Source organism: Rhagoletis zephyria, unplaced genomic scaffold, assembly GCF_001687245.7.
Source record: "Rhagoletis zephyria isolate East Lansing unplaced genomic scaffold, Rhagoletis_zephyria_1.1 Rzeph_scaffold_03527, whole genome shotgun sequence".
Classification (NCBI taxonomy): domain Eukaryota; kingdom Metazoa; phylum Arthropoda; class Insecta; order Diptera; family Tephritidae; genus Rhagoletis; species Rhagoletis zephyria.
The window spans coordinates 31,084-42,589 of NW_016160610.1; the positions used below are offsets into that span (position 1 = coordinate 31,084).

The window sequence follows — 11,506 nt, forward strand, 5'->3', positions numbered from 1 at the left end:
GCTAGCTGGTTTGCGTGTTTGTGTTTCTTGTTGTTATTGGCGCTGCTTTTGTTGTCTTCAATGTTGACACAGATTTTCAATTAAAGTGATTTTAACCTGTTCTACGTGCTTTGTAAACTCTCCGTGCACAGAGTTGTTGTATTCATTATTGTTGCATTGTTTTCGTATCTGCGATTTATTTTTGTTGTTGCGATTTCCGTTGCAGCTGCACTGCACTGCACTGCACTCTAAGCTGTTGACCTTTTTCCTATGGTTTACACTACTTTACTTTGGCAACAACAAAAAAGTGAAAAATTAAAAAAAAGAAATCAAAAACAGAAAATAATCGCATTTAAGGGAAAGCGAAAAAAATCGGTACGTTGAAGAAATGAGGCAGAAAAAGTGCGCTGAGAAAGTCGTGAATAGATGTATGGATTGGCTGTGAAATGAAATTGGTAAATGAAAAATGAAAATTGAGAAAAAAAATGTCAGACACTATTCGTAGTACAGGAAACAACATAAACAACAACAAGTGTGCCAGCGACACAACTTCATTTTGCCAAACAATCGAAGCGAATCACCAAAGAACGGAGGCAGCGTGCGTACACCGAAGAATAGCATGAAGAATGGCTCGAAGAATGACACACGGCCGTGGAGCAAAGAATGAAAAATCGTATGCTGCTGCGGCTTTGTTGTGTTTTTGCGTTGCCTTTGCTATGCGCACCTTATGGAATCAGTTGTTGTTGTTGTTGTGAGTATGGCCACAAAAGCATTGATCCCTACACTAAATCGATTAGCCCAGTTGCCTAGAAAATGTGAAAACAACAAAATATGCTTGCAGCCGCCTTCACCTCAAACTCAAAAAAAATAAAAATTGGCATAGCAGCTGATGAAGAAGAAGACTAAACAAACCTAAAACAAGAAATGGTCGAGAGAAAGGCAAAACATTGAAGAACAACTGTAACAACTCTGCAAATACAACAACTGTGTAGGTACCTGCATACATATGTATGTATGTACATTAGTAGACTAGCAACAAATATTGACAACTACAATGTCGGAAAGCAAGCAGCAAGCAACAACAACGGCAATAGCAACAGCTGCACCAGCCAGCAACAACTGTGGGAGTAAGTCAAGTGTCTGTGGCAATTGCAACATGCAACAGCGGGTCACAAATGCTTGCCACATTTTGGCTTAGCAGCTCTACACAAACGAGCGTATATTTGTATGCATGCACACCTATACACACATATGTACATATCTACGATTCGCATGCAATATGCAGGTTACTGTTGCGACTCTATTTGCAACATAAAGAAACTTTTTTGCCGTTCGTCGTGTGCTCTCCGCGCGCCACGACAGGCTCACTAGCCACCCCATTTGTATTTGCTTATAGTTTTCGTGGGTGTCGGATTCGGTTGAGATTTATGAACTGATGCATGAAATTGATAGTGAGCTTCATATATAAATATGTATGTATGTATGAGTGTATATATATTTGGTTCTCATTTATCCTCTCTCAATGTTTTGCTGACTGAAATACTCTGAGATTTTAATAACTAAGCTCAGCTCTCCAGGACGTGAGCGATAAGAAAAGTAAAGTTTAAATTCAATTATACATTACATACATACGTACATGTATGTACATTTGTTTATATATGAATTCTTAATTTATAAGTATTATAAATTAATAATTAATTTATAAGTATGTACAAAATTATTTTGAATTTTTTTTTGGTTCTTTTGTATGTATCCATGCAATTTAAAATTTTTATTTAAGTTCAATATTTCGTGTTTATATTCTTTCGTACTAAGTATATTCCAATATGTATTGTATATACACTAATATATTTGTGCAAAAATGTTGATGCTTTGCAATACTTACTTATGTAAATACATGTAGGTAATTATTCAATGCAACCTTATGAAAATTTAAGAAGTGAATCTCTCGAAGAGAAAACAAATCTACCAACAAGTCGAAACAAACTTCAATCAACAATATGTTGCAAGAACTTGTTGCAAAACGGTTAAATGTTGCATTTCCAAGCAACATTGTTTAGTAAAACTGTAATGAACCGGTTCGGCCTCATGTGGCGCTTCTTATGGTAAACTCCGAAATAGCAGCATAGGTACTATATCGTCACCTGAAATGCAAAAAGTTCATTTCGATGCAATGTTGATAACTTTCATCGTTTATATATGGTTCCGGTTCTTTGCGTGGTTTTTAAGGAGTCATTCTATCCGGCAGGTTCACCTCTCTGGCTCGCTTGAGGATTTTCAGGATCCTCATCGCAGGTGTAGAAAATTCAAGATTTAATAAATTTTTAATACTAAAGGAGTGATCTGAAAATACAAGAGCTATGAGCCAAACCCCCGCATGTACCAATGAAAGGTAATACATTCCGCCGTTCATTAACTACACCATAGACCTTCCGTATGTGTTAAGTATGCTGGTATGTAGATGTTTTATATCTATCTGAGTTTGGTTGCTTATTGTTCCTTATTCACTACATTTTAGTCTGCATAAGTGCAATGGGCAAGCGGAATGGACCAACAAATAATTTGGTGAACTTGGTTCCAGTGAACAGCACCTTATTGATGTTGGTTGCCATTTCCGACGTGAGCACTTAATTCCCTTTTTTAAACATCCGATGGGTAGTAAACTTAAATAACTATCAGTTGAATAGACTTTCTGAAGGCTTCAACGATAACTGCATGCGCGTATCAAATGTTAGCCACAAATGTATCAGCAGCATGTTGCTAGCGTTTTCACAACGTCACCATCACCACCCCAACCTCTACTTTCCGGCATTTCCAGTGAGCGGCGCGCTTTTCGTTTAAAACTCATTTTCCACTTCGTTAAAAAGGTAAGACGCAGAGAGAAGTCTCCAGTTGATATACTCACTGACCTGCGCGTACCCACACACACACACACACACACACATAATGGTTCAATTCATCGCGCACCAACAGCTGCATGGAGCGCACCAAAATCCTGCTGACTCTGAGCGACTTATGTTTGGAGTAACATACATACGTACGTGTATGGGCTAGCCAGTTTGCTCCACTGCCATGGCATTGATTCGTACTCCATCCGGTTCGTCGCTACCATCGGCGGCGCTGTCGTTGTGCTAACTAGTATAGCGCATTTTGAGTTTGCGTTCAATTCATTTTTCTTCAGTCCACGACGATTAACCATGACGAACGGTTGGGTGTATTCGTAAAGGCGGCGTTATAAAATTATTAATGTCAATTTGAATGTGAAATCATAATACAAGTGTGCACATTAATGTTGCTAAAAATTTTAAAATTCGTCAACATAAAGGCAATAAATAATTTGCAAATGAAGTGAACCACAGAAATTACAAGGAAACAACACTTAAGGTGAAAAAGAAACGAACAGTTGGATAAGTGTGAAAATTTCAATAAAAAATATACACATCGGTACGCGTTGATTGAAAATTTTTGCTGTGAGGAATTTTGAAGATTTTCGTGAATTTTCGTGTAAGTGTATGTTACTGAATGAAATAGACGACAGCATGTCGAAGTAAAAAATCGTTAAATGCGAAATTGTGCCAAACGAAGCAAAACTAGCCGAAGCTGCGAGGCAAATAGACTGGCAGGCCGGCAGGCTGTTAGGCAGTCCGTTAGCCAGTCAACAAGCTGATAAAGTAAAGCCGCGCATCCTTTTTCGGGCAATGAATTTTGCAACACGCTTACATACGTCGGCGAGAGTGACAGCGCCTGCATTGAAACTACAAAGCGGATGTGAAAATTCCGCTTCTATCAGTGGGTAGTAGAGTATGCGTTGCATTTGTGATTTTCTGGATGTGTGCATTTGGAAAAAAAAACAAAGAAAAAATTACATGCACCAAATCGCTAGAACAAACGTAATTGTGCGCGCGGCAGGAGGTACATCATATTTAGAAAATAATTTGTACGAACAACAACACAGCAAAGTGAAGTGAAATAGAGTTTCGCGTAATGTAAAAAAAATAAATATCGACTGCATAGAATTTTAGTTGTCGAAAATAGACAGTGTTTGGTGTGAGCGCAAATCTTAGCGTTTAAAGCTTTTGGTGGTTAGTGAAAACGATACATTAAAGTTGTAAGTGGATTCGCGAAACATTTCGGAGTAGTCACTAAATAATAAGCTTTTGTCCCATAAAGAAATCAAAACGTTAAGAAATAAAAGTGAAAAAAAACACAAATAAATCAGTGTTTGAATCCCATCTGAGACACACATAAAATGAGTAGTTCTACGACCATGACCCACCCACCTTCGCTAAGCCACACTTACATACACATATACATACATACATTTTAATACGCGTGCACATAAACAACATAAACAACCCTCATTATCGACATAAATGCTGACGTAAAATCTAAACAACAAAGAATAAAAAAAAATTTAGTTGAAGAACTCGTCGACGGCCGCGACAAGGACACGCATTAGACGCAGCAGCGCGTGCTTTATGTTAATTATAAAAGGTTAAGCGCGAATCCCTGTGAAAATTGTGTGTGTGAAAATCAAATGCAAAGCTCAGCATAAGCTCTACAACAAAAAGGAGCACACAGCTCACAAAAGCAATGCTTTCGTGGAGGGAAAACTAAAAAAAAAGTAAAAGCAAAACAAGAGAATTCAAAAATGTAGAGCCAGCGACGCATAAATCATTTACTCAGATTTTGTTTGTTCGTGTTGTTGTTGTGACCCTTTCCCTCTCTCAAGCCAGCAGCGTTTAATTTAGGGGCAAATGTGAAGCAAACATTTCAGACACTCCCACAGGCATAGGATTCATCAAAAAGCGCGTGTAAAGCGTATTTAGAAAAAAGAAAAAAATAACTATTTTTAATTTTCACATTAATACGGAATCGCTTTTATTTTCGACCTTAATTTATCATAGTTACTTACACGCTTTTCCTTTCACCTCTACCCCAAACAGCAGGCGTACGACTGAATTGCGTGCAGAACATTTTGAGTGGAAAGATATTAATAATTAATTAATATTCAAGAAAGTGTAGACACTGAGCCTCACGTTCAGTGAAAAGCTCACGCAAAGGTAAAAACTAATACAAAAAACTACTACTTCAGAAAAAAAACCGGCAAAAAAATGCAGCGACTAGAAAAGTATATAGCTTGTCGCATATCCTACTAAGACTGCAGGTAGAAAGAAACAGTTCACATATCAAGTGGCAAAAAAAAGAAAGCAATACATACAACACAATAAAAGAGACGCATGTCTCCCAAATACAACTAACTGAAATTGCATATCTCGCAAACTCTGCACCGCAAACAACCTTCGCCGAGCAGTATATCCTTTCAATGAAGATACTCAATATGCACTCATGTGCACTAAAAAAGTCCTAAACTCAACTAACTACCATACGTAACAGCTGAGTCGGCGATTAAAAATCGGAAAAAAATGCAAAATCAACAAAAACCACTCTACATCACCTGCCGCTACAGGCCAAGGCAGCAGCGCTCACATCGACATACACATCCATTTCACCTCTGCCGGAAGTCACTGTCGAAAACAACACATAACCGCATCAAATTTCCTAACTCAATTCGCTTGCTGCCACCACTGTGGCCACATCTACTCATCTCGCTACTGCTACTCATCGGCCAGCCACCTGTGTCGCTGGCCACACGCTATAATCGCCAAAGTTCGGGTCATATTTCGTATGGCGCCGCAAGTGGCGGCAATAGTCTTACTACGCCACACTTTCCCCTCGATGCCACCAATACCGTGTACGCAGGTGGCGCTGTCGGCAAGCATCACGCCGCCAACATCAACAACGATGTGTACTCGGTGGCCGACAGCCAGGCCATGACCGACGACTATATGGCGCAGTTCGGTAAGCCACCTGCACCACCATCACCGCCAGCAGTACTTCCCCCACCACCGGCAGTACTGTCACCAGTTTTACCACCACCATATCACACGCACTCGCACGTGCCCGCTGCGGACAACACGTTAATCATACATCAGCAGCCACAGCTGAGCAGCTGTCAGACGGTGTGTGCGTGCAAGTGGAAGGGCGGAAAGCAGACGGTGGAGTGTATTGACCGGCAGCTCATACAAATACCCGAGAATATCGATCCGTCAACACAGGTGTTGGACATGTCGGGCAATAAGCTGCAAACGCTGTCGAATGAGAAATTCATACGCGCAAATTTGTTGAACTTACAGAAATTGTATTTGCGCAGCTGCAAGATAGGCGAAATTGAGCCGGAAACATTTAAGGGTCTCACCAATCTGGTCGAACTGGATTTGTCACAGAATTTGTTGGTAGTGGTGCCTTCGCTGGCACTCAGTTATATCTCCTCGCTGCGCGAATTGACGCTCGCTTCCAATCACATACACAAGATCGAGTCTAACTCGTTCGCCAGTACGCCTGCGCTACACAAGCTGGATCTGTCGCACTGTGACATACAGTCCATAGCGCCACTAGCCTTCGATGGTCTGGAAGGTCTGACGCTGCTGCGCTTGAACGGCAACAAGCTGAGTGTGTTACTGCCACGCACGATCGAGACCCTGAGCAAGCTGCACGGCATCGAGCTGCACGACAATCCGTGGCTCTGCGATTGTCGCATGCGTGATGCGAAACTATGGTTGACGCAGAAGAACATACCTTATCCGGTGGCACCACTGTGCGCAGGTGGACCCGAGCGAATAATAGATCGCACCTTCTCTGACCTGCAGGTCGAGGATTTTGCCTGCCGGCCAGAAATGTTGCCCATCAGCCATTATGTGGAGGCGACAATGGGTGAGAATGCTTCGGTGGTGTGTCGCGCAAAAGCTATTCCAGCTGCCGTCATGAATTGGTATTGGAATGGTAGGCTACTAGCGAACAACAGCGCATTCAGTTCCTATCAACGCATACATATCTACGAGAGTGGACACTTCGAGAAACATTCGCGTTTAGTGATAACAAATGCACAGGAAACGGACTCCAGTGAATTTTACTGCGTTGCGGAAAACCGTGCAGGCACTGCGGAGGCCAACTTCACGTTACATGTGAGTATGCGTGCCGCAGGCATGGCGTCGTTAGGCAGCGGACAAATTGTTGGCCTTAGCGCGGCGTTGGTAGTGTTGATCGTATGCATTTTGCTGGCGGTTATGTTCCTGCTCATGCGTGTCAAGCGTCAGCCGTACACCGAAAGCAAGACGCCCAACCACATGGAGGTGGTGACGAGTGGCAATCATCAGAATTCTGTAACGAACAAGCAGCAACCTATAAACGGAAATGGAAACATGGGGGGCGTAGTTATTGTCAATGGCGACGTACCTAATTATATTGACGCAGCTTGCTCATTGGAACGAAAGAGCAGTGCAGCGATGGCGGCGAATGAGGCGGGCTTTGCCAACCCTGTGCAGAAACCACCGCGCCTCACCGATCTGCCATACTCCGCAACTGGCTATGACAATAATGGCAGCGTACTATCCACGGCACCCTGCTTTCTCTCGCCCACGGCGTCGGCTGGCAATAACCCAGATCTCATTAATGACACAAAACGTTACGGCAGTGATGAATTCGTCGATTTAAGAATACCAGCAATATTGACGGCAAATTTGGGCACCGAACTGGGCAACTCGAGTGGTGAATACAGTCGCGCGGGTGGTTGTGATTCACTGTACCCCTCGGGCTTGTGGGAGAATTCGCCTACGGGCAACTCCTCTGCCGACGACCTCTACCTGAAGCGTTATACTGATAAGACGCCTATCATGGAGTCACACCAACTTTACGACTTGCATGAACGCACCGTCGACTACTTCAGCAAAACATTCCCGCGCACGCACTATAACAACTTACAGCTCACCGGTGGATTGGCGCCCACCAATAGTAATGAAACAGTTGGCTCCAATGGTATGCTGCACAATCCCTCCACCTCGTCGGCAGCGATGCTGCATAACTCAAATGGCGGTGGTTTGGGTGGCACGAGTGGCGGTGGTACGCATTCGACGGCTTCAACAACCACCACTAATCTTTCGGGTTCGTCCAGCGCTGGTATTAGCGCCGGCGGCGGCGGCTATCCCAACGACTACGGCCTACCACTGGTACCAGGCGCGGAACACCAACACAATCATCACCTACAAATGCATCCACTGCAACAGTTGCAGCAACATATGTCAGCGGCAGCGGCGAGTCAACACGGTAGCGTTAGCGGCAGCAATCATAGTAGCCCACATTTCACCAGCAGAACACTACCGCGATTACATGAGCACAACAGCAGCGGTAGTAGTAGTGCTGGCGCTGGACTTACTAGCTCAAGATCATCACCCACGCCTACGGCAGCGGCAGCGGCAGCGGCGGCGGCAGGCACACTGTCGACGACTGTGAAGCAGAACGCAACGGGGCAAGCGCACACCTCGATACTACCGAACGGACAACCGGTGAACGCCAAAACATTACGCGTGTGGCAGAAGGGTGGTGTGCCAGTGTTGCCGCCAGTCACCGCGCTGAAGCGAGCGCTAACGAGCACTAATCGCAACTCACCGGACGAGGGTTATCAGGAGGGTTGCGGTACGGATGTGTAAAATCAGCGAGCGAACGGTGGGACAGCGGAGTCCTCATGCGCTGTAGACTAATAAGAAGACTTGCAATTACTAATCCGGGTATAGCGGAAATACAACTCGAAATTCTTGTATATAAGTAGATACTATGTGCTTCGTGGTCTGTTTGTTGGACAAATATGGTTTTAATTTTTTTTTTCGAAGTTCGATAATATTTTGTAAAAAAAATTGATCCTAGTATAATATTTTATTTTCAAACATATCTAGATATAAACGATATTTTGTGTGTATATTTTCCACTTCTTCTTTTTTTAAATTTTTCCGTAAAGAGTTTTTTTGTATATAATTTTTATTATTATTATTATTTTTTCCAAACCAGACTTCAGAGGAAGCGAATTTGTTTAATTATTTAGAGATTTTTGTACTGGGTAGCTGCTCTTCCAACTCACTCATAAGCAATGTATGCGTGCGTTGGACCATACGTTCGCGTAACTACTACTACTGCGGCTAGCAAGTGGTATAAAAATTTAATGTGATAGTGTTTGAGTAATTTATAACTGAAGATAATAATCGAAAAGAAAAAAGTAAACGAAAAGAATAATATTAACAAGTAAATAAAAAAAAAAAGATATATATATATATAATGTTTTGTCACAAGATATAAATGCATAAGTCACTTAGTAAATGAATTTCGAATGCATAACTACAAGTATACTTTTAGGGTTAACTAGTGTAAATAAATAATTTTAATAAATAAGTAGTGTAAGAAAACTATATAATAATAAGTTGTAGTAAAACATACTAAACATAAGATAAATAAATATGAATCGCAGTGTTTCAAAGTTGTGAAAATATGTATAAAAAGAAAAAAAAAATCCAAAACAAAACCAAAAAAAAAAAAATAAATTGCGAAAATTCAAAATTAAAACGAAACGCTCGAGTTATTATTAAAAACAAAAAGCTGACTGACTGAAATTGGTGTACTTAAGAAAGTTAAAATGTTTATGCAAATGAAAATTTATGTGGCGAAATTTGTGTCGAATGCTGGTCAAGGCGCACAGAATGCGGCTGCGACTGAATTGTTGGCGCTTCGCTGGTCGTGGAAGCGACGACAGGCAGAACTAGAACCATGCGTCGCGTAGCGTAAGTTAAAAGAAAAAAAAACAAAAAAAAAAAAAAACAAAAAAAAACAATAATATCTTTCCATTACTGCATTGCCAGTACTTCTTCATCTTTTTGAAACCTTATTTGCATACTTACAAAACAAAGTTTTCCTGTTTTTAATTTGCCAAGTTGTTTTTGGAATTGCGTAACAAGATAAGAGGTCACCCGATACTTATGCTTACCAATGATAAGTGAAAGCGAATAGGCGTCTTCTGGTTACAAATTGGATTTGAATAATAAGTACAAAAAAAATCACAGCTGAAAAGTGTTTAGCATAAAATTCACAAAAAAAAAAAATCTCAGAGATACTCCCAACAAGAAAAATGTTCTGCATTTATTTTGGCAATTTGTTTAACTTAGAAAAACACAACCACCAAAATGACTAAGTTTTGCGCATTTCGAATCTTCAAGCTGCAAATTAAATGTTGAGCGGAAACTTTTTCAAATGAGCTGGCTTGCAGAAATAAGCTATAAGCTGAGAATCTCTGATTTAAATTCCAAAACATACAAAACATTGTTCAAAACAGAACTGCGCATTAGCGATAAATTTAAAACAAGTCACGAAAAAAACAAGTTACGTTTCATTGATTATAAAAAAAAAAAACAAATAAATAAAAGTCGGGTCGAGAATATAAGTTATTTTCGAAATTTCATTGCAAAAAGTCAGTCGAAAAGAATTTGTCTATTTAGCACTCGTATATGAGCAAATCTCACGAGTTGTGTTTTTAGTGTCGCTCCCTTCTCTTGGCAGAAAAAAGGCTAACGAATTATTCTTGCCTTTATTTCAATCAATGGAGTTCAAGAAACCAGTACAATAAAAAATAAATCAAGTATGTGAACAATTTTAGCCTTTGAACGTTTATTTAGGCGGAAAAGTACTGAAATTACTCTTTTTTTTTGTCACTCTAAAAATCATAATTGTTTTTTTTTTTTTATAACTTTGGGAAGTTTTCAGATAGAATGTTCATATTAGAGGCAATGGACGTTGGCAGCAGATACAACATATCGAATAATTTCCAAGAGTGTGCCACGAAATTTAAAAAAATTGCAGCATTCAGAACATCTGTCGTGGATATTTTTTAATCTTTGAAATTAAAATTTTTTTTTTAAAGTTAAGTTTTACTTTTATATTTTGCTGAAAAACAAAAGTAAAATTTAAAATTTTATTTTTTACCGAAAAAAATAAAAGTCATATTTCAACTTTTATTTTTGACACAATCAGAATTTGATCTTAAAAATATCAGATTGGCTCTAATTTTTGAGACACTTTGACATAAAGGTGTCAAAAAACGATATACTAACATATTTTTTTACCGTTATAATATAAAAACAGTACATGTTGGAATATACAATATGTAAGGCAAGCTTAAACTCTACACACTAGTATTTTGGAGCTTTAAAGGCAAAATATCTCAAAAACTGAAGCCAATCTAATTTTTCTAATTCCCGATTCAGGTTATACGGAAAAAATTCTATAAGAATCGGGGTTTACTTTTATTGATATCATTTATTTTTTTGTCGATAAGTAAAATATTTTTTTTTTTTTAATAAATAGCGAAGCGAATTTTTTTCATTTATGTAACTGTGTAGACCTGGTTCAAAATCGTGGAACCTGCGATGATGCCCTCTGAAGCCGAAATGAAAGAAAATAATGCCCTATTTATAAACTTAGGTCCACGGGAACAAAATACAGCTTTAGTGTTTTCTTAAAAAATTTAAAATTCTAATTAATAAACTAAATAAAAAAAATTGTGAATAGTTAGATCCTCAATTACTTATTCACCAAAGGATTTTCTGCTAAATGACATTGATACTGTTTGCGCCAAATTGGAGTATTTTCG

The 11,506-nt window shown here is 39.8% G+C and overlaps 1 protein-coding gene across 4 annotated transcripts; it reads left to right on the forward strand.

Moving 5' to 3' along the window:
* The first annotated feature begins 2,899 nt into the window (after nt 1-2,899).
* Nucleotides 2,900-8,593, forward strand: kek1 (leucine-rich repeat, immunoglobulin-like domain-containing kekkon 1 protein). 4 transcript variants are annotated; one of them, XM_017624196.1, is made up of 2 exons: nt 2,900-4,087; nt 4,926-8,593. In XM_017624196.1, exon 2 carries the CDS (start codon nt 5,406-5,408, stop codon nt 8,523-8,525), a length of 3,120 nt encoding a protein of 1,039 aa, XP_017479685.1. In that variant the 5' UTR covers nt 2,900-4,087; nt 4,926-5,405; the 3' UTR covers nt 8,526-8,593. The 4 variants fall into 4 exon arrangements, with proteins under 4 accessions (XP_017479685.1, XP_017479686.1, XP_017479687.1 ...); XM_017624197.1 differs by having other exon boundaries at nt 2,900-3,423; XM_017624198.1 differs by having other exon boundaries at nt 2,900-3,363.
* The last annotated feature ends 2,913 nt before the right edge of the window (nt 8,594-11,506 follow it).